The sequence below is a fragment of the Lichenostomus cassidix genome, chromosome 6 (assembly GCF_008360975.1).
Source record: "Lichenostomus cassidix isolate B80296 chromosome 6, HeHo_3.0, whole genome shotgun sequence".
Taxonomy (NCBI): domain Eukaryota; kingdom Metazoa; phylum Chordata; class Aves; order Passeriformes; family Meliphagidae; genus Lichenostomus; species Lichenostomus cassidix.
In genome coordinates this window covers 27,282,080-27,306,179 of record NC_139487.1, presented here as the reverse complement: position 1 = coordinate 27,306,179, position 24,100 = coordinate 27,282,080, and the positions used below count along the sequence as shown (strand labels likewise).

Genomic DNA, 24,100 nt, shown 5'->3' with positions numbered 1-24,100 from the left:
TCATGCTTTTGCTAGACAATGCAGGCAGCAGTACAGGGAGTAATCTTCCTAGGACACTATAGCCCTTCTTCCTTAATTATATATGTGGACAGTTTCACTGATTTCAAAACTGATGTGCAACATAGAAAATTAGAACAAATATGCAGTATTTATAGTCAGCATTTAACAGTACGTAAAGAAATAGCGACTCTTAACATGAATTAACTCCAGTCTTTGTTTCCTACACTAAGGATGAGTACAAGATTTTCATCAACTATTTAATACTGCAAAATTGCAGGATAACTTGCATGGAAACATATGGCCTTTTTTTTTTTTTTAATTTACTTCTGCTGTATATTGCCTTTTGGGGCCAAATTTTTGAGGATTTTTTTTTTCTCTCCTAGTAATTTTGGATTTTATAATCTAGGTTAATTTTATGTCTTCATCCACTTGCTATAAATAACATCAAATTTGATAGACACGTAACATGATTCACCAAGGATATCTTCAAAGAAAATACTTCACCAAATTCCCTCTGTGGGGTTAGCTGTGCATTTTCCAAGATGCTGCCTGTCAATATATGTTTTTGTTTTCTCAAGCAAATGATGAAAGTTTATTGCCTTTTTTCTTTTTTTTACTATGAAAACCACAATGTTCTTCTAAATCACCAAACCTCTTCCACACTTCACTATTGCAAGAGTATGGCCAACAATCAATCCGTGAGGACTACCTGCATGGTCACATACACGAAGCTCCTGACACAGCTCCCCATTCAAAACCAGGTCACACAATATTCATGGTGTTTTGGGAAGCTTCTGGAGTAGATACTCCTTTTAACAAGTGATTTCCAGCACACCAGCTGTGCAACTGGCACCATCCAGTCTGATATCAAGGCCTTTGTTCCTGACCAGACAAACCACCAAGTAAAGGAGCAATGCCCAAGGCAAACCACAGCGATTCTAGAGAAGGACAGCAGCATTCGTGGTGGTAGGGTTGGCCAATGGACAGGGCACAGACAGAGCACTCAGTGTCACTTGTCACTGAATGCTTGTAAACAGCATGCTAAAGCTCCTCAAAAGTCCCCCTGAGCAAACTGGAAATACAAATCCAGGCATTTCAGCACTCTGGGGTTTAGGGTGGATTAAGAAATCAAAAGACAGAAAGAGAAATTATTTCATTAGCTTTCTTCATGCTCTAACTTCAGCCAAGACCAAATGTTAGAGATGATTCGCCCCAATCGAGCTCAGAGACACTTCAGAGACCAAGACAGAGAAGTGGGTCTTTGCTTTATTCGGTGCACCGGGTGTGTGGGGATTGTTTCCACCAAACACACACACCTCAGTACCCCAAAGACACAGAGTTATAGGTAAAATCATGAATATTAATTACATTCTTCAGGATAGGAGTGGTTATACAAATCATTTCTCGGAAGTGATTAATATCATTAGCATGTGCACCACGCATGCTCTGTATGTCTTGGTGGTCTTTGGATACCCCCAAAGCCCCTCCAAGGTGACAGTCCTTCATGGGATGATTCAGCGGTTTCTGTGCTGGTTTCAAATGCATGCTTAGCTGATAAGCCATCAGGCCAGAGCTGTTACCTACAATTTGAATTTGAATTAAGAGTTCAGCCTTCAGCCCTGGAGGCTACAGACAGGCGCCTGTGCTGGTGGAAGGGGGCAAAAAGCTCAGAGTCTCAGAGAACAGGAGCTACTGAGACAAGTTCTCTTGCACAAGCACGGACATCACTGCACAGGGAGGGGGGGCAGACAGGGCACAGCCATGAGCTGGCTCAGGGCTGCACAGCTCCAGCCAGGACCGCAGGGTGTTCCCCCAAACTGCACCTGCACATGGAGGGAGCACCTCTGAACACCCATGAGAACTGGGAAAACGTAAAACAAAGGTACCTCCAACAGTGTCTAGGAAAGGAAGGAGCTGGATGGAGAGGTCAAATTAGCTTTGACACTAATGCAAGATGTTCTTCTTCCCCCAGCATGAGTCCTCTCTGCAAAGGGCAAGGCATTGCTTAGCTACTACACCTGGACTTTGTGTAATTCCTAATTCTCCTCTGCCATCTGCTAATGGAATTCCAGTGTAAGAGTTCCTAAATTGCCTCTAAGTGCTGTGAGTGGTATCTTCTGCATGCAACCATTAGCACAATCTCCTAAAAACCAAACTGCACTTGCTATCTAAGCTTGCATGTGTTGGCAGCAAACTGAAGCTAAGATGTGAAGGCTTGTGGCTTTAAGAGACAGGATTTGTGGTACACAAGAGCTAGGACTGTGCATGGTGTGCTGCTGAGCATGGCCTCCAAGGAACACGTTCTTTGGTTTTTTTCCCCCTGCCTGGATAAAGCATTGTCCTTCAGCTCCTTCTACTTGAGGACAGCAGTTTCCTCTGGATTCTCAAGCAGCTTGCCCTTCAGAGATACAATGCTCCTCCACAAAAAAATAGGGATGATTTTCAGAGGAGTTTTAGACATGCAGAAAATTAGCCTCTCTTTCAGAGGAAAGACAAGGCTCCTGGCTGTGAGCCAAGGTCATCACCAATCAAAGAATGAGACACAGAACATTTGGAGAGGTGCCTACTTTTCCAGGAGTCAACACCCCTTGCCATGTGAAAATAAACAAATGGGGATTTCATTTGACATCTCCTCCACTTTTTAGTGAGAAGGAAAAGAAACCCTTTCTCTGTAAAAGGCGGTAGATGCCCAATACCTTTTTCCTCTATTCAAGACAGTTCCAAGAGAGGTGTCTTGCTGCACAAGGATGCAAGTAGGGATGTATTCTGGAGTCCCCATTTCCCCAGCACTGTCACTGGGTCAGAAATGTAACTGCTGGTTAACCCCAGACCATGGGGGAAGCATCCCCTGCCCAGCATTTATACTGTGTTCCCATGTTTTAAATAAACCACGTGTGAAATAAATAAACCATGTGTGCACCCAGACAGGCACATACCAGGGGAAAGACAGACCTTGCTCATTATTTTGGGGGAAGAGGTTCTCCATTAACTCAATAGGAAACAGTCCTATGCTTCCCATACACAGACATCCACCTAATAAGCACTGGAAAAGTAGAGCAGAAGATGTGGAGAGACTTCAAGATTTTGAGGAAGTCTGAAGAGTAGGGTTCTTAGTGAAGTAGTATCAGCATTTGGAAGGGACTTGTACAGATCTCAGGCCTGGGCACCTTGAAACAAGAGTGGTCACTTCTCATTGCTGTTTAACCTTGAGATCATAATTGCTAAAGCAGCATCACCGTGTTGCTGTTGGTAATTGGCAGTCACTGATCTGAAGATTAAGCTAGCATGAAGACTGAATTACCACTCAAGTCTTATAATAAATTGGAAAGAATAGCTAACTAGCCTATATTATTGCATAAGAACTAAAGGTTAAAAATGGCAGCTTCTGCTCTTTGGGCTCACAAGTTACCTGATGCACTGAAAATAGGATCAGCGTTGACTTTAACATGATACAGCCTACAGCAAAGACAGAGAAGACCTTTCCCAACTATACTAATACAGGAACTCTGACATTTTTTTTCTGTATTTTATTTTAAGTGTTGCATAAAATATGCAGTGCATAATGAAAGGATGCTTGGATATTTTGCATCGAGTTCCTTGCTAATTTTGCAGTTTTCTAAGGACTATTTCACAACAGCATAAACTAAAGTTTTTGTAGTTATATAACTGCAGAAAAGTAGAAGAACCAGGCCAAGACAATGGGATATATTTTGTGGAACTGAAGAGCACCTCAGACATTGTTTTCCTCTCACATGGAGTTAAGCCAGCTGTCACCACACTAAAACCCACGAAAGCTGCTTGGGTAAGGCTAAAAGGAGAACCAATGGACTTCATCAGCTCCCTACTCAAATGCTCTTGTACTTCAAAGCTGTAATCTACCACAAATGGCCACATTTAAAGAATGCAATTAGACGGAACAAAGCTGATGACTCTTTCAATGCACAGAGATCATTAGAAAATGGTAACCAGTTGCAACCTAATTTCTTTGCACCAGAGAAATAAATTGGTAACGTGTCAGCTGATTTTCTGTCACACCTAAGTGGAGGTGTGCTTATAAAAACTACTCAAGCCTGCCAGCTCTAGCCCTGATGTTCGCAGGGCAGGCATTCAGAAGGAAGATAAGTTGGCTTGGGCATGCCAAGGAGGCCTCAGGAACTCCATTTGCTACTACAGACACTAATACTCAGCACAGGTGAAAACAAATTACAGCATCACTGGAGCTGCACCAGCTTGCCCCAGAAAGCAGATTATTGTCCAGAGTTAGGGCTGACAAACGTTTTAACATGCTACTTGTGTTTTAAGCCCTAATGAGACACTTTCTGAATGAGGCAGAGCTTGGTATACCTTTACTTTTGCCATCCTTTTCCACCAAATATGGTTAACACTGAAGGACCTCCTTGCTATTTATTGGGCAGTTTGTCTCACTACACAGCAAAGCAGTCAGAGTTTACAACAAATTCTGTCAATCAAGTGACTCGAGTTCTTTTTCTTTTTAATAATTAACCAGAGATTTTCGCTATGCATCCATCTCACCCAATAGAGGAGAACTAAAGAAGCCTAGACTCACCTAAAAAGGTTTTCTGTGCGAAGGTTGGTAACATCACTGTGGGTTTCCAGGATAATCAGAAAATAATTTAGGCTCCAAGTTTTACAACATCCCAAAAGAGTGTGTGCTTAGGTGATTCCCAAACCATAAAAGTTGTAGTAACTAAATTCTGAAGTCTTTGCTAGCATTATTCAAATATCTATTCCATTTACTAGGAAGCAGCTATTCAATCTATTGCAGTCAAAAATGACTCCACTGTCTTTTCCCATGCAGTCCAGCTGTCCTCAGTGATGAAGAGTTTTTGTCAATCAGGAGGAGTATTTGTTGAAAGCAAAGGTTTTGCTGCAGAAAATATTCCAGCAAAGTTTCTTTTATTTCAGTTCTATTGTTAACACTCACTATAGGAATAAAGTAATATTATTTGTAAAACTTTCCCAATACTTTGCATTCTAAGAAAATTGGATTTGCTCCCCATGTTAACTGGAGGGAAGTCTTCCAGTAGGGATAAAGCTCACTCACCTTATCCCCAGACAAACTCCACAGAGGCACCATTTATTTTAAAAATTCTTCACTGAACTTGTAAGACTTTAAATAGAACAATTTTTAACCCTTAATTGAAATATCAAGTAGTTCATGTAGAGTAGAAGCAAATCAACCAACCCAAGGAAACCAAACCACCCCTATAAACTCACTTTAAAATAAAACCAAAAAAGAACCTCCAAACTCACTAAAAAAAGGAAGAAAAGTCAAAGTTGTCCAAGGCAGGTCCCAGCCCCGTGGCTGCTTCGAGGTGCTCCTCTCCCAGGATATCGTGGGCATCACTCTGCTGCCAGGGTGCTGCTTATCTCTGGTGCAAGACCCTGCCCAGAGCTATCACCTTGAAAAGCAATTTTGCTGATCACTATCTGGCAGGGCTTAGATTAACCAAGAGCAAGTGCTGGTGGGAAGGCTGCAGATGCTCTCAGCTGGTGAAGACCAGGATTTTGTCATTTCTTTTGTCTTTCCCCTTGGAAAGCAGTTTCCAACCACTTGCAAATATCACTACTTTTACCTGTTTAAAAAAAGATGGAAGTCCAACAGGTTCATTGTACTAATCTTGTCCCAGCTAAGCCAATCTTAAACCAGGTGAAGAAGCAACACTCTTACCTTGCATGGAGCAGGCTGAACTACCCCCTTAGAGACAGGGAGACAGAACACCTGCAGAAATCATAGTGGGCATTTCAGAAATACAAGAAACCCTACTGTTTCCATCACCCATTCACAGAGAGGAGACTGTGTCTTGGGAATCTGCAGCTGATACATCTCAAAGATCAGTTCTTTTTCCTTTAGCCACCCTTCTTACTTGCAATGAAGAGTTAAACAGTCTCTCTTGGAACAAACACTAAATTCCCCTTTGGATTCACAGAAAGACTTATTTCAGCTAAGCAATTTCAAGCTTTTCAGACAAAGGAGTTATAACCAAAGGAAATTTTGCAGCAAGTAAAACCTTGGGAAAAATAAAAAAGTGTTGCTTTCTGAAAGTATTTAAATAAATACTTTACATAAAACGCTTTCAAAGAACAAAACCAAATAAAACAACTTTACAGAAATTTATTTTCCAGATATCATGGTGGTATGGTCGCAGCTTCATTACTGTCAAAAAAAGCTTAATTGTAATAGACTTTCCCCAGCTCCATCTACCTCTCACTTCCCATGCAGACAGCAGTATTAAACATAAAATAGAATGGCTTCTCTTCAGGAAGTGTAATTAAATAAAATTGGGAATATAACTAAGGTAATGAGCCCTTTAAGATTCATTTAAGAAACAGCACACTGGTGCTGGGAATCTAGCACGGACTGTAAATCCTGGCTGAAGAACAGGCACAGGGACTTCCAGAGAGATTGCTGGGAGTCTTCCAGAGGCAATAAGTGATTAATAAAGGCAGACAGAAAATGTAACACCAACAGAGACCCGAATCCAGAATTTGCCCAGGGAATTTTAACCCCAAGATGCCAGGTGAACTCACACGGTGCCAGTAGTTTTCCTCACCAGCTCAACCACAGGGTTTTTAGGCCCAAATTGCTCAGACAATGTTGTAATAATGGCAAATAGTACCTAGGAGTATAGGCAGAGTATTAGGTATTAATTGCTCCTTTCTCCAGTAAAAAGGTTTCTTACAAAGAGACAGTGCCTTCCAGAAATACCAAGCTCAGTTAGAGATGTTGGTGCCAAAGCTTTCCCTACTTTAAAAGGCCTTGGATTCAATTGACCACTGGCCTTACTGCAGATAGAAGAATAAGTGAATCTGTGCCACACATGAACAGAAGGTGCCTCTGGTATATTTTCACTCTTTCACCTTCTGAGGCAAAAGCTGAAACCTCTATTTGTGTAATCCTCCAGGGCATTTTTCCTCATTCTACACAGAAATTGCTGGGTTTTTTTTCATGTTTAAGAACCATAATAACCTCTAATACTAGCTCTCTGTATGCTAGGAATGGCTGTATTTTCTTACCATTCCTAGCCTGTGGAAGTACCCTGACTGGTGCTCTGAATCCTATAAAAGCTCAGGTTTCATCACCAGCACGGAAATCCTTTCAGCAAGATCACTCTGAAAATATATTTCTATTAATATACATCTCTCTCTCTCTCCCCCCATTGACAATCAGCTCCCACAGTGACTTAGCAGTGACCAGGAGGGTCACCTTTGCCAGACTCTAATTGTGACACCCAGAATGACTATTGGGATTGCAAAAACCACAGTGACAGTAAGTGACCTCTTATCTCAAACAGGGAAAGGGTTTCCTGCTTTGAGATGCCACCAAGTAGTTTGTACCCACGGGGGTGCTCTGCATACAGAGAGCCTCAGCTTTTAGAGAGCTGCCCCGGCATACAGAAGGCAACAGATATAAACTGTTTCTAGCTAAAGGAAACCTGAGTGACAGGTGGGGCAATGACTCTTTATCCTGGCCAGGACAGGGAGATTACAGAAGTTAACAAACTACTGAAGGGGCATTTTGGTTCCTCATCCTGTGCAGGAGATGGTCCCCAGGCCCAGCTCCTCCATAATGAACACTTACAGCAGGGCAGGCCTTTTAGACATGCCTCACACTAAAACAATCTGGTGACTTTGGTCCGCAAGAAATACTGCAGAGTATCAAATTCTGATATGCTGGAATGAACTTGTAATTACATTTGACTAAAAATATTTCATCTTCCTTCCATCAGAATCAGAGAAGGGCAGTGAGTCTTCACCAACAGGCATCATTAAAGAGGCTTCATTCCCCTGATTAGCTACAGGTACAAATAAAAATATACTGCTTACAAACTGCAAACACAGGGTTTACCCTAAACCCACAAATCATAAGATTTCATTTTAACAAAGAAAGCATTGAAAGGATGTAGACATATAGTTGGTGACAACAGCTAAGAAGATAGCAAGGTATACAAGGCAGGAAGGGGAAGAAGCTTCAAATCTAAGCAGACTGAAAGGACAACAAAACCTCTTTCTAGCCTTCTCAGATTTTCAACAGCATCTGACAAAGAAGCTTTCCACAAGATGACCAGAGAGGGACAGATGAGTTTCTTGCCATTTTCCCTGCCTCAGTACCCTTGGTCACTCTTGACTCAGCAGCACAGGGTGAGCTGTGGGTCAGATTGCAGCTGGACACTCCCAGGGACACAGAAAGATCCTTACCCTTGCACACTCCTGAGGGGAACCTCCACGGAGCAGTAAAACAGCAAGCTCCTCACCACTACCCCCCACTTTCTTTCTGAAAGCATACAGAAAACCATCAACACAACAGCCACTAAAGTCATGTGAAACAAATCCATTTTCTCCCCACTGTATAGGTTGCTGATAGCTCAAAATTGTGCAACCCCAGGTTTCAAACTTTGGGCTTTAAATACTGCACTGGGGAGAGCACACAGCTGGTGATCCCTTGGGCTCCATCCTTAGCATACATTATTCCCCGGGGAGAAGAACTTCCAAAGCCTACTGTAGGGGCTTTAATTATGCTGGCACTTTTATACAGCTGTTTGAAATAAAAACACTGACACCACCACAAATCCATCTGATTCTGGCTGGACAAATAACAGTTACTGGAAGCCAAAGTATGCTTAAAACAGTTTTAGCTTTATCGTGAACTTTACTTAAAAAAATAATATTCAGTGCATCACTCAAGAAGGGTAGTGAAATATCATTACTCTCTCCAAAATACAGAGCAGGTCTGAGTGACAGGGAATTATTACATCCTTCCAGACAAATACACAAAGACAGGCGGCTTCTTTATGAAATCTCCTCTCCCAGAGAAACTGGCTCAGCTCTGAGCAAACAAGTATTTTGGACCAAAAATCTCCAAAGGAAACACTAACAAGGTTCAGAGGATAGGAACTGACCCTGAGCAGAAGCTTTATGGGGTGGGAGATGTCTACAGCCAGGGAAAGCAGACATTCAAGTACATAAAAGATGTACAGCTGGATCAAATAATGAGGATCACATACAGTACTGTTTGCTACTCATTTATCCTTCACCAGAAAACTTCCACATTGACTTCAGGCCCACCAGTTGTGTTTTACTGACCCAGACAGACACAGGCATCCCAGGGGAGCACAGCACCATGGCAGAGGGGAAGAGGAGCTGTGGAGGAGCAGAGCCAGGAGCCTGCAGAGCTCTGCACACCCTCAGCCCCACAGCTCAGCAGGTTCTCGAGGGTCTCAGAGGCAGCTGGCAGGGAAACCATCCTCAAGCAGGGAAACACTCAGGGCTGGCTCTTTTTCCAGTGCCATCCTCTCAAATTAGCAGCACGGCCCATGCAGCAGGGTCTGTGCAGAACAAGCAGGTAAGGCAGGACAAAAACCCCACACGCTCCACGCAGCTTTTCAGGAGGAAAAAGCCACACTTCTTAAACCTCGTGTCCTTTTGAAAGGGTCGCAAAGGATGAGCCAGTTGACATAACAAAGGTGCATTTTCAAGAAAAAGCATTTGAAGCTGTTTCTCGAAAGTGCTTCTTAGTGTAACTCCGTTGTTAAGAGATAGTAAAAGATCTTTTCTCGGATTAAGAATGGATTAATCTTTTAGCACCTTATCTCTTTACACGACTGAAAAATAAAAAAAAGAAGGATAAGCAAGTGGTCAGTTTTCAAAGGAAGTGGACTCCAAGAAAAGGTATTTCCTAGCTTTCTGGCCAAAAATAGTCCTCATTCCAGCTTCATACTTGAAAAATATGAATGTCAATTCTCAAGGTCTAGAGGAAAACAGTAGTTTTCTTTACATATGAAAAGGTCAAAAATACATCCCAAATAGCAGTAAAAGATGAATCCATTTTTGACAAAGGAAGGTATTTATTTAAAATACCGTTAAATCATTTGGTGTTTTATTATTTAGCATTGAAAGAAGAAAGGCCTATACTGCTGTATAAGAGTAAATATTTCAATTAAACTCCACTGGGATGTGTCAAAACAATTCCAAACACATCTATATTTTAATAATGTATCAGTGAGATATCAATTATTACGTACCAATAATCCAATTAAAAATGCACTCTGAATAAACAGTCTGGCCCAAATCCAAACCTCCAGACTATTTAAACAAGCTAATGGAAACATTAGGTGTCAGGCTGCATATTTTGTTTTCTAATTAAGGTAGTATTTGGCTGACATGGAACCAATTTACATGTAAAAGCCAAACAATTAAAAAGGTCACACAGCTAAAACTTCGGCATTTCACACATGCAAATTGAACTACCTAGTAGAAAACAAATCCACACAGGCAAACAAGAGTGAGCTACACTGCTCATATAAGTACAGAAAAGAGCCACAGAGACACATACCCAGCCAGTGATTTCATCAGTGTCTGACAACTGCCTACAATACAACATAAAATGGAAAAAATCCATAACAAGATTAAGAATTCTGAATGGTAGATGAAGATTCAAGCCAGCCTTCTCTCCCCAGAAGCTGACTGTCCTCTGGGACACTCAGGATGCCCCAGCTCAGGTGTGATCCCTTCTGGGTCAGCAGGGACACAGCCAGGCTCACAGTGCATAAGGGAGAGATGCTCCAAGGAACACGAGACACGAGACACAAAGGCTTGGCAGAAATCAGACCCCAAATGCTTCTCTCCCCAAGGGTGGGGAGGAGAGATCTGGCCTGGAGCAATGGGGGACAAGACATTTTGAAATTATTTTACTATTCATTTTCTGCTGAATTTCCCTGCACACATCCCTCATCATTTTTCCACTCCCTCAGCTGCACAAGTGTATCAGCTAACAAGAATATAGATACTCCTAAATTCCCAAGTTACTCTGTGAAAAGAGTAAGTGATTTCAGTGGAAGAAATATTGTTTATGTGAGCCATGTCAAATGTAGAGCAGATCACTCCTTCAGGAAGGAAAAGAATTTTCATGCAGGCAAATCCCCAAAAAAAAATCAAGGAGTAAGAAAGCATGGATAAGGTCTCCTGGATAACCACAGCTGGGATTGTCGAAATACATGGGAAGGTCAAAAGAAAAAGCCCAGTCAGAAATCTCATCTTCCTGGGGCAACAAGGCAGACCTCCAACTCCAGCAAATGTTGCTTACAAATAAGTCATCATCCACCTACAGCCCCAGTGAGGAGTCACACCACAGAGCAGCACCAGGAGCAGTGGAATGCTTCTCTTTCCCACTGCTTTTCTTGTCCTTCACTTATAACCAAATGGGGGTTTTATTCTGGTTGGAACATCTGAGAAAATCACTAACTGTGCCTGTGACAGTGCAGAGGGGTCAAGCCTGAGGGTGACATAATTAGGCACGGTGTGCTGGATCACATTCCATAGAAAATGATCCTCATTTACACCAGCCAGAGCAATACATCAGAGCTTTTAGTTCTGGAGGAAGGTGAGTAAGAACTGATTATGGCTGAGTCACAGAGAGGACAGATCCTGCTAGACAGAAGAGAATTCCCTGCTGTAAAAGCTGCGATTTGGTGGCCATTTTCTTTGGGACATTATTCTTCATCACAACAACAGAACACCTACACAACCCACAGACAACAAAAATCCCAACCTTATAATCCCCCAAGATCTTCATATGCCATATGTATCACATTTTGTCTATTCCTGTCCAATATTTTTAAAAAGGCATTTCAAACACTTGACAGCAAAACGACAAATCTACCTAAACAGAATAACAAAACATTTTAATTTCTAGGTTTTTCAACAGCCAGAAGGACCGTATTATGTGCCCCATTACTCAAAAGTGCTTTTGCTTTTTCAGCCCAATTGATTCACTTATCCAAGATAATTCTTTGTGCTTTTAAAATTAGTGCACTTTGAATAATAGCTGCAATACAGCAAACACAGATAAAAATAAATATTCCTTCCTAATCCCACTGAAAGAGGTAACATCACCTTTATGTTTATACACTAATATAATATTTTTTAAATCTATTCTATCAGCAGCTGCAGAAATTATTGAACTAAATTAGCTAAAGAGGACTGAAATGTACAAACAACATTAGCATTAGCAGAATATAAGCAATATTTACTGCCGTTTATTTAATGGCCTCTGCATTAATAGTCCTTGAAACGCACTTTCTCTCTCCATACACAGCATTAGGAGTGGAGTAATAGCTGTTTACTGTGCTGAAAACCTTCTGCATTGCTTTGATTTTTGAACAGTTGGATTTTCCCACAATACTTAAGGTCTCTAAGGCCCACAGACAGGATATCTAATAGAAGACATAAGTAGACATTAAGTATTTGAAGATTCGATCAATTGGAATATTTTACATTATCAGAATTCACAAATGCGCATCTCTTTACGTTATGTGTTGCACCACAAGAGACAAAAGTACCCACAGTATGATGCTCTGCCCAGAGACAGAACAGAGTGGCAAGTACTTTGGGTGTTTTGGGTAATAACTGTCGTTTAAAGCCCTCTTTTCAGTATTTTTTTTTCCTGGCAGAAGGATGCAAAATGTATCTGAAGTTTTCTAATTATTAAGGTGAGAACATATTCAAAACAACTAAACTTATCAAAGTAAAAAAAAAAAAAAAAACCAAAAAAACCAGCAAAACAAAAAACCAAAAAACCCAAAAGCAAACCCCAAAACAAAACACCCCACCCTCCACAAGTATTAGGGTAAGGGTTTGAATTACTCATTGAAAATAGCAAAACAGCTTGGAAATCTCAATCCATGCATCTGACATGACATGCACAAGATAATGGTGAGCTGACTTCTGCTTTGATCAGGGACTATCAAAGGGGCTCTGTAGAGTTAAGTTTATTAGTCCTATTGAAATTTAATAGTTGGGGAATTTTAAATGTCTTAGACTCCATTACAGCACTAACTTTTACCCTTTTATTTCTTGGCTGTCAGAAGACTTGAGCTATTTCTTTTTAGTGCTTGAAAAAACAAAGGCGAGTGACATCTAAACATAATCAACATGTGCCAGCATTCAATCTCTCAATAATGACTTAATAAACCCATCATAACTAAAGCCAGGTGAGTAATTTAATGCTAATTATTTCCAATTAACTGCTTTTTTTAAAAACAAAAGCAAAGTGAAATTTTAATGTTTCTTTATTAACTATGAATACTTCTAATTTGCAACTCACAGAGTAATCACTCTGACTTTTTCTGATATTTATATAATACTGACCAGCTAATTTAACAACAAAATCCTGTCCGACTCCCAGCTAGATGAATCACAGATCATCAGTTCCAATGTAAGCTTTGATCAAATCTCAACTTTAAAAAAATCTTAAATAATGTATTAAAAAAAAAATCCAGAAGCTCCAGAGCAGGATTTTTTTTTTTTCCTTAATACATTGTTATCTTTTCTGTTCATCAAATCCCACATATACAGAAGCCTTTGTCTTTGAGAAAATAAGCACTTCATTGGTGAGGAAAAAACTAGAATTTTCCCTTAGATTAAAAGAAAAATAATTCATAAAGTTTATCATAATGCTTCCTGAAACAGTCTGAGGTCAAGCCAGAAAAGCAAAGTCCCAGGCACTGAAGTGAACCCACTGCCAGTCCCAGAGTGGCTGCTGTTGAGCTGCTCCTGCCTCACCACAGTACCCTGACAGGCACTGCTGCCACAGCGTGTCAGAGCAGAACCATTCCCATTCCCCACCCTCAGCAGAACTAAACCCCAAGATACCAGTTGAAGAGAGCAATTCCTGCCTGCTGGCACTGTGCCTCCTGCCCCATGGACAGGGAGAGCCAGCCTCGCTGCTGGCCACGTTTGTCTCCTCCAGCATGGCCACATCTCTCCCTCCCTGCCCAAGCATTAGTCATGCTCCAGTCTGCCTCCGCCCCTGTGTGACAGCATTCCCAATTCCCCTCCTTCCCTCTCCCCCGAGGACCTCTGCAATTCTTCCCTGAAAAGTAGAGAAGGGTTTGCCTTGAACAATCCACACAGGTAAAGGGATTACATGATAAAGAGCAATTAAATTGACAGTCTAATTTAACACATTCCATTTTGCGTGCTTTTGCTGCGTGCTGTTTGAGTTCTCAATAAAAGGTTTAATACATTTTTCATGGCACTTAATACTGTGGAACTAAGCAGCTTTATAACTAAAGGTCTGGGACTTGCCCAACTGTTTAATATCCAGGCTGGCACTTTAAGATGCTTCTTTTGCAGCCTCATGGCTTTTCATGGCAAAATACCTATGCCCTGGTGGCAGTTTTGCTCTGGGGCCAAGCAAGCTGTTTACCTGCCCCACACTCTGCTACTGGCTCTTCCTGTGCCTGAGATCTTTCTCCTATCACTGCCTTCCACCACCATTTTCTGGATGTGATACTCCAGCCCTTAGAGGTGCACCTCAATGTCCAAATCCCAGCAGGCAGGGCACAGGGGAGCCTTCACCTTTGGTCTCACTACAGATTGTGTCCAGACAATCCTTCCAGTCCAAATCCCTCTTTCTGTCCACAGGCAGGTGGTCTCCCTCTGACACCCTGGAAGTTTTTCAGGTATTGTCTCAGAATAACTGAAGTTATTGACTGCACCAGCCTTCAGAGCAGCCCAGGGATGCTGCATTGAGCTGTCAGGAGCCAGAAATGACACATCTATGGATTAATGCCCCAGCCTGTCAGGATGGCATGTATTTGCTGTGTGCAGAAGATGAAACATCTACTTTCCAAAAAGCTGGATTTGCTTTACAATAGACCTCTGCATTGCCCAGAGCAGTGATATTTTTCTGTCACTGAACGTAAACAAGCTACAGTCTGGAGTAAAATATGGTTTACTAAGCCACTGAATTGATAGAGCTTCATATTCCTCTGTGGCAGATGTTACAAATATGCAGACAGACAGTCCTTATTGATCCAAATGGTTTGCAGAAACTCCATTTCAAAGCATATGTTTCTCTGCTTGACATTTTGACATGAATGACAAGACAAAGCTAGGAATGCAAATGCACAAGAACAGTTTCTTCTTGTGTTGTAAAAGCACATTCCCCCTGTCAAAGAGTTGGGTAAATGTTGCACAACTAATCACAGCCCAGAGAGATGTGTGAGCCGACCTCTAGACACAGAACAGGAGGGGAAATCAAACAGCACGGACTCAAAACAGCACTATAGGATCTGCACAGCCCAGTACAAACATGATTTGTTCTCTCCAAGCACCAGGACCAGTCTGACAGCAAGTTCCACCATTTAGAAACATATGAATTTCAGGGAACCTCTGTGTAAATAATGACAGCAGCAGCCAGCAGCTTGAGTGTTCCCCAGTCCATACATGAAGGTGCATCCCTACTCCCAGACAGCATTACCACCATGTTATTCCTAGGCCTCCCCAACCCTTCTCAAGAGGCTGAACCCTCAGCACTCCTCTCTGGAGACCTGCAGCCCCCCAGCTCTTCCCCTGCTCTCCAGGGCTGTCCCCAGTCGCCCTGCCCCAGCAGCTCCCAATCCCAGTGCTGCCCCAGGGCTCCCTGCCCTCCTCTGGCCCCAAAGCAGCTGCCAGAAGCTCTCTGGGAAGGCCACAGCCAAATGTCACCTCACTCTGCTGTGAGTGAAGCTGTGGGCTCCTCTGCCATGGTAGTGTCTGCTAGACTGGAAGCTGAAAGCTTTCATGCCCAAAGCACCCTCCCAGAAAATTGGTTCTCAGCATGATTCAAGCTGGCTTTAGAATCAAGAAAAACATTGCAATGTATTTTCCTGGCCAGCTTTTAAATAGCAGCTGAAATGCAGGAACTCCTGAATTTCCACAGCTTGTAAATGCTCAACCTGCCCACAGCTGGCACTTGCCAGGAGTTTCTCCTGTCACATTATGTGCTCAGCAGCAGCAAAGAGCCAACACTGCAAACCAGCATCCTTATGGATAGCCAAAGCCCACAGCACACAGGGACACATTCCAGTGCCTCACCTCGAGCAGGACACTCCTGTCCCCTCTGCTGGGGACAATGGGCAGCAACCAGAACCAAGCCCACTGCTCTAGAATCCTTAGCAATGCCCCAGAATGGAAAAGGGTCTGCAACTGCAGATAACCTGTAATTGAAGGCTTGAATGTGGAAACATTTCAGTATCTGCTTAGTCTTGCAAATATACATTTCAGCACTTCAGTGGGCTGGAATATTTTGCTTCTGGTATGTTGCAGAGCTACTTCAACATAAATTGTATAAAACATATTAAACAAAAGTCCGTTTTTTTTTTTTTTTCTGCTGATATATAGAAAAAGCTCCATAAATCTGGGATCTCTTTTTCCCAGTGCTTTGTCATGGTGTGTAAACCTGTAGTTCAGTGCAGCCCCTGGTGCAGCAAAGCACTCAAGATTTAAGGTTAATTTAAAGCAGCTGAGTAGTCCCAGGGAGTTTGGCAAGTTCACTCACCTGCTTAAAATTAGGCACATAATTAACTTGAGACATGCACCTTAACTCCATCCTCAATCCTTTCGCTTTTTTAGCTGCAATTCTCACCTGAAGTGTAGGGCTCTGTTGTGCTCTACTTCACCATTTTGGAAATAATCCCATCAGGAAACAAATACATTTTACAAGATAAAAAGAATTTTAGAAAAATATTGAAATGTAGAACAATCTGCAGGATGCTTCCTTTCGTGACTGAGTAGAATCAGAGTCTAAATCAGGTAATTATCAGACTGATAATTACCTACAGCTGTTTTAAACCCTCATGTTCGATATCCCCTCCCATGCAGTTTCAGTTACGACATTAGAACAAAACGGTTAAAAATTAAAACAAAATTCTTTATCTTGAAAGCAACTTGGGGGCATATTGAGCTGTGATTCACCTAGAAAAGTTTCAGGTGATATCTACAGTACATTCACATGAAGCATTTTGTTCAGAAATCATATTCTGTCCCAGCCACTCATCCAAGCATTTGAAACTTGGGCAAGATGGGCAGAGATTTTCTTTTTCTTCAAGCTTTTCCCTTGCTTTGCTAATTTCTATTTCTAAGTATGTGAATGATTCTGAGGACTTATCCCCCTCCTTATGTGCTATAGAGGCCAAAACAGACCTCCTCAAAACTCCAGAGCTTTATAACTGCAACAGCAAAACTAGTTACTGAAAGATAAAACACTTTTCAAAGAGACTTATAGAAAGCAAAGGAAAAAAAAAAAGGCAAAACAACTCTCTCAAGGCTGTGCTCTACTACAACAAAACGTAAATTTTCTACCAGCATTAACTGATTCCAAATAAAGCTATCAATTTAAATGGGGATAAAATAGTGTAATTTAGGTGGCACCAATGAAAGCGTACAGTTAAATTAGAAAAACACTGAAAATGCCCCTAATAAGGCCGACAGTAAATTTAGGGAAAAACCTCAATAAAAAAATACATTACTTGCTTCTCTTATTGGTTACCTCGCAAGCTCGAAGAACCCACGTTTCTGTCCTACTTCCCACCACTCCGACCAGCAGAAAAAGCACCCTTTGCACCCAGGAATGAGGAAACGTGCTGCTGAGAGCACAGAGCCCCAACTCTGAGCTGCACCCCGACAAGTGAGGGTTTCTGGGGAGTAGCTGGAGCTGACTGAGGCTGATTTGTCCCAGCTGCAGCTCTCGCGAGCTTCTCCCAGCAAACAGCCCGCAGCTGCTTTGGGTGCGAATCACTCATTAAAGCTGATTCTCCCCAGCTGAGCAACAATCAAGCCAAAAACCAGGCACCACCAAACAGATCATTTCAACTCTTAAATAATATAACAACTGTTTCTGGTAGAACAAATGCTGTTTTTATTTGTTTCCTAAAAATTAAGAAAAATAATAATTAGCTGAGGCAACTGCTTGTATGATGGAATTGAGGCTTCTCATACAAGTAATACAGCTTTGCTAAACATGAGTTGTAACCCCCCTTTTCTCCCTTCCCCTTCACCATATGTTGGATTTTACCTTTAATTTTGCTTTTCTTCAGAGTTTTCTTCTTTCTCCTTGCCTTTCCCAGGGCTGCCAAAGGGTATGGTTTCTTTGAAAAATTTCCAACAGGGTCCCCAAATGTGTTGTGTTTAGATTTATGTCACTCTTTAGCTGCTCACAATGTAAGTTCAAGTCAGTAAAGCAAAATAAAAGAAAATAACAAGATCTGAACACTGTGGAGGCTGTACTGCCCCACTAACATGATTTCCTCTCAATGCTCCACTTGGCACCATCCCAAGAGTTTTGTCTCAGAGGAGAGCTATTCCTAAATTTGAACAGATTTTAGGAAGAATTTTTTTTCTTCAAGCAATCCCAGCATAAAGTTTAAACTGTAATCCATGTTACATGCTCAAAATTTTAGTAAAGTTCCTCTTTCTGGTTAATTTTTGAGACATTTTCCTTTTCAGAGCTATCACTGAATTCCAGTTTACAGAAAGCAGTGCTCTTGAGCCCAATATTAAGAGCTAAACCTTCACCTGCTGAAACTCAGTATGCTTGATCCATTCCCTGGAGGAAAGCTGATTTACACAGGTGAGAACCCAGGTTTAAGTGGTTTATTCTATCGACAGACTAAGAAAAAGTGAGTTGTTTTGCTGAGACTTCACCTACAGTGCAGCAATGGTTATCAAAGCAAGGCAGATACTGGAAACTTCACTTTGCAAGACAAGTATTGCACACATGTAGTTGTAACTCAGCATAAAAACATTCTATCAAGTTTCAACTCAAAAAGCACAATTACTCTTTTTTTTTCCATTGCAATAGGAAAACATGACATACTAAGAAATAGGAGCAATGCATTCTTCAGATTGAAAGCAGATTGCCCGTGGATTGCAAGCAAATAGAAGAAACTGAGTAACATTTTTGTAAGAAAATAAAGTAATTTCTAAACTAATGGGTTGATAGAACAAGACACACTAGAAGTGCTGTGCCACAGATGTCAATTTTGTGAAAGTTCATCATCAAAAGAGCACAATAAAAGGAAGGGACATTTCATGTACAATCACCTTTGCAATGTAAACATCCTGGAGGAGCTAGAATATTTGGGATCATACATTATTCCCTATTTTAAATACACTCGGGGGAAGTTCCATTTGAAAATCAAGGGCACAGTTTGGTCTTTGAAGTTTTCAGAAACTTCTGCAGTTTTTCTGTTTCAACTTGCCAGATATTAAAGGTGAAGGGTCAAATCTGCAGGTGGTGTAAATAAGCACAGCTCTGTGAGAGCTTTCACCTTATGCTCATTTACATCACATGGAAATTATATTTCTCACTTCTTCTGTGAGTAATTGCACATGTATATATATATACATGCATGTGTGTGGTGAATACATATTATATAGAAAGTGAATGCTTTGATCTGTCAAAAGGAAGATACAAATATAAAACAGGAGACAGGATATGAAAACCATACATTCTGCATTTACTTTGAAAACTGAAAGTTATGGGGAAAGAGACACTGTTTATGTTCAAGGAGAACCTGGTGATTTGCTTAAATAATCTAAAACCAAACCACTAGCACATGGAGGATTTAACAGCTCCCTGTCAGGGCTGACAGGCTCAAGCTATGACTTGCCAACTTTTATATTAACAAATAATTACTAGACAGTGAGAGATCCATTGCAGATTCCTACTTTTGCAGCGTAGACCCTGGTGCAGCAAAGCACGCAAGACTTAAGGTTAACTTAAAGCAGCTGAGTAGTCCCAGGGGGTTTGGAGAGCTCACTCACCTGCTCAAAATTAGGCACATATTTAATCTGAGAGCATTTTAACTCCACCATCAATCAGCAATGCACTTCACCTGTGCATAAAGCAGGTGCTCGGTTTGATTCTTCAAGATCCTGATCACCTTAGATGTAGTCCTGCAGAGCATTCAAACAGGAAAGTCATATTTTATGCATGAGAATAAGGGAGATCTAACGTTGCTTGTAAGTTAAACCCCACCTCCAAACTTTACAGCACATAGCAAAATTAAGCCAGGAGGAGAACACTGAATATGGAGACTGTTAACGTTTATCCCCAAAATATATTATATTCACTATTTATTCCACAAATGCATGTCAGTTAAAATTACTCATATAGTGTTTTCATCTATAATATGAAAAAGATCTAACGTGAAAGCAAAGATGCCTCAGTAAAAGAGGGTTTCAAGCTCCTGCTCTGGGCTTTGCTGCAGCAAATCAGCAGCATGTTTTGTTTTGTGAGGAACAGCAGGGCAGCAGCTCAGGAAACCTCCAATAGGTTTGTGTGCCACAACAGATTGCACCCTTGGAGTCACTCAAGCACCTCTTCCATAGCGTGTTCCTCTGCTGCTGCTAAAATCCTAAATTGGTCATAAAACGAAAGATTTTGCCAATGCAAATTCTTGCACTCTTTCTCCAAAGCATCTTCACAGATTCCTGTCTGTGCGTAGTCTTCTAGTGCAGCTATTTCTGCCATAACTAATTAGTGTATTTATGGAAGATTTTTTTTCCTGTGGCCATGGGTTTGTTAAGACAACAAAAAGAAAAAAATTCAACAAAAAGGAAAAAATCAGAAGTTTTTGTGGGCCAAGTCTCTAAATAGCATAAATCTAGTCAGCTTTATTATTCATTTTTAATTACTTTGAAGCAAATAGCGCAATTTGTGCCAAGCTACAAAACTGCACTGTCTTCATGAGAAACCAGCTTGACAACAGAGACAAATTAATCTCTGTAAGAGTACTCCTTCTGTAAGCTCACCATCAATATTCCTCATTTAAAAAGTAGTAGGCTGAGTATGCTCTTCCATAAGGTTGGTTTTATGTCACAGTTTGACTTTTCCTCCCTACTGCTTAAAGTAGAAATGTAAAAATGTGGGGACTTCAATCACCCTGTAAATATACGTGTTCTGTAATTGCGCAAATCAAATTAGGAGCAGTGAGTGGAATGTTTATTTATCCAAAAACCTGACCCAGATTGCCTGCTGATTTTCCTGGGATGTGAATGCATTTTTACCTCTGTTCAAACAGATTTTTCACCTTAATGTAGACAGTGATTTTGCTGCGCCAGGATCTACAGCCTTTTCCAAATAGCAGTGTTCTAATAAAGTGAGGAAATCCAGCTACAAAGGGAAATTACAACCTAGCGTTAGAGACACATTTGAGAAGAAAATAAATTACTCCAATTTTGAAAGAGAGTGATGGTCCACGAAGAGTGGGCTGGGGGGGTGGGACAGGGATCCATTATGTTTGTCATTCGAACTTCTGTTTGGGAAGGAAACAATGTGTTAGATTTTGTTTTGGGATTTTTTTTTTTTGGTCATATGAAATTGCACTGCTAATATTTGCATGACAAGACGTTAAATTAGCTATATATGTTGCTTTATCTTTGTCCTTTGTGTTTCACAGACAAAACAAAGAATATATGTATATTTGTATAACCATTTCTACCATGATTATAGACATGGCCATTAAAATTTTTCTCTTTACAAATTCAATGGAAAAAAAGCAGAACTGTGCTTCTAGTCTTGTCATTCAGGGATATGACTTCAACAGGGAGCATTGCCTCCATTATGCAATAAATTCAGTGAAATCTTAAAGAAAGAGATGGCACCAGAGGGCACAGGCACTGCAGTGCCATTATCTCCTGCCCTTTGAGTTCTTCCAAGCCTCACTCCATTGGTTCCTCCCCATTTTCAGCCATGTACAGAAGAAACAAAAAAAGAGCTGAGCAATTTTTCTTAAAAGCTTTCCCCTTAACCTAAAACCTGTTGTTCATCAAAGCATTTATATATATAATATATACGTCATAATATATATAATATATATTATATATATGTATAACAAAACACAGAAATTAAATAAAAAGAGCCACACAGCACAGCAGACATGTAAAAACACAATCCAATAATCCTGTGCTTAAATTTAGAAACTGTGTGGAAGTTTAAATCTTTGTTAGAATGAAAATATTCTCTTTCTTTTTCTGTTTATTGTCTGTTGGATTTTAGTTATAATTCACCTTTAAAGCATTTTTTACTGCTATGCTAATACCAGCTGTTAAGTTCTCTGAGTGAATTGTCATCTTGGCTATAAAATAGTGTTTTGAGGAAAGGAGAGATCTAAGCATGGTGAATTTTTCCAGCAAGAAACAGATAAATTGTTTGCTCTTAAAAAAACCATACCTGTAAGGGAATAAGTGTTGAAATCCATGGAAAAAAAAGAAAAGTATGGCCCTCAGTCCCAGTAACAGGTCTTCTTTGGCACTTGAGAACGACCACAAGTAGTTTGCCTTTTTATTCATATAGAACAAAATTTACAAAGTCATTCATACATTTTTGTTTGTTTTTTGTTTTGTTTTTTACTTACTTCGAAAATTGGGAATATTCAAAATACACTTTTACCCCACTTCATTCTTTCATATTTACAAGTATATACAAGAAAAACGTAAGAGTTTATTTTCTTTTTTTTTCCTTTTTTTTTTCTTTTTTTGTTTCTTTTAAATTTTGTATTAAAAATCTCTGCTGGTTGTTTTACTGTTTGTTCTCGTCATATGGATGTTCCGTGCGAGGGCTCCATCGCTTCTGGAATGACTCCCCCCGGCACAGACTGGAATGACATTGGGATCGGGGTTTTCACGGGGCTCTGCCGGAATAGTCCTCCGTTGGGCGACCTGTGTTTGCACTGTATGGAGGGCATGGTGGCTGAGCTGCTCAGGGGCAGCGGCAGGTTGCTGCCCGAGGCAGCTGTGAGTGTCCTGCTGGCACCATGAGTTGTCTGTTCGGGTAAAAAGGTGGTGACAGACAGTTGCGTGTTCTGGTACTCGCGCACCGGCTCCAGGGTCTGAGCTGGCTGCATGCCACCGATCTCCAGCGCCGAGATCTCGATGGACGCCGGAGAGATTTGCTTGTGGGCTATGTCTTCATCAATTAAACTGTTCATGCGCCTGTGCACCTGCTCCAGATTCACTTCTTTGTCCTAGCAAGGAAGAAACCACAACAATCAGTCCAACCACAATCTCCAACCCCATCTGGCCCCCCATTCATTTCCTCTGTGTGACCAGAGTTGCTCATCACTCATTATATCACTTGGATTTCAACTGTGCCTGTGTAAAACCTCGACATCTGCCGACACCTCCAGCTGCAAAACCTGCTGAAGAAAATGCTGAAGAGAACACCAGCTCAATCTCAGCCTGCTGGAGCCCCTGACTTGTCAATCCCATCCTCCTGGGAGGTAAACTGATGGCCATGCTTCAGCTAATAGGGTTTGGCATCAGGGACCAGCACGTCCTTGACACCCTTGGCTCACCTTGCACAAACCCAGAAAAAAGCACAGGGTGGGCAAACAAATGAGCCAGGATTCCAAATTCCAGTGGGCAGCTCAGCCCCTTGTAACCCCATGACAGCTCACCACTGTTCCATCTATCTGCAGAGCATTTTCTAAAGATCACATTACTAAAAAAACCCTGACTTCAGGGCAGTTGTGTCAAAATCTTCTTCATCCCCAGGGGTTGCTGTGGTGATGAATTCTTGCCTTCCCATCAGGAATCCCTGGGTCACCTATGTGGCACAGAACATAGAGCTACTGGAACAGCACAGAGAGAGACCCCACTCTGGGAGCCCTAGGGAGGGACCACACTTTTGTATTTGCAACACTTGCATAACCATAAGCTGTCTGTCACCTTCACACATCATCTGGAAAAAGTCTGTTTGTGATCAGAGCTTGGGAAAACAATGCTGGTCTTTAGAAAATGCATCACCATCTTCTAAGAATGCATTTCCTAAGGTTCCCAGAGGGGTCTCTTCAATTGACTGTCAGAACCACTCACTCAACACATTTTAGCTTCCATGAGGAAATACAGCAAATGAAGTTGTCTTTAAATCCTGAAGTAGCAAAGACCTACAGTGGGTTGTTTATCACCTCAGCACAGTATTCAAGATGCTCAAATTGGGAAGCAACAAAACTAGCAGGGTAAAGTCAACCACCTGGGATGCTGTATGACTGAATTTTAACAGCTAACATTGTATTGCCAATAAAAAGGTATTACATTATATCACTTCTCTACATTTCATAAAGCACAGCTATGATTGCAGTTGTAGTTATTTGATGCAAGTGTAACACACAGCAGAATAGCAGCAAAGCATAAAAGCCCAACAACCCTGGAACTGGAGAAATTGCCTGGTGTGACAGAAACCTGTGATTACATTAGTCAGGCAGCAAGATTCCATCCTAGGGAGCAGGACTACCCCAAACTTTTGTGTTCCAGC

General features: G+C 41.2%; 1 protein-coding gene across 16 annotated transcripts in view; it reads right to left on the bottom strand.

Annotated features, from left to right (window-relative positions):
* Positions 1–17,677: 17,677 nt before the first annotated feature.
* GRID1 (glutamate ionotropic receptor delta type subunit 1) overlaps positions 17,678–24,100 on the bottom strand; it is a 538,463-nt gene continuing 532,040 nt past the window's right edge. For 12 of the 16 annotated variants that reach the window (XM_085064174.1, XM_085064179.1, XM_085064171.1 and 9 more), the window contains one exon: positions 17,678–22,811. In XM_085064174.1, the coding sequence (XP_084920300.1) occupies positions 22,383–22,811 (429 nt within the window). In that variant the 3' untranslated portion in view covers positions 17,678–22,382. The remainder of the gene's footprint in view (positions 22,812–24,100) is intronic. The other 4 variants (XR_014852993.1, XR_014852992.1, XR_014852991.1 and 1 more) reach the window with 4 other exon arrangements.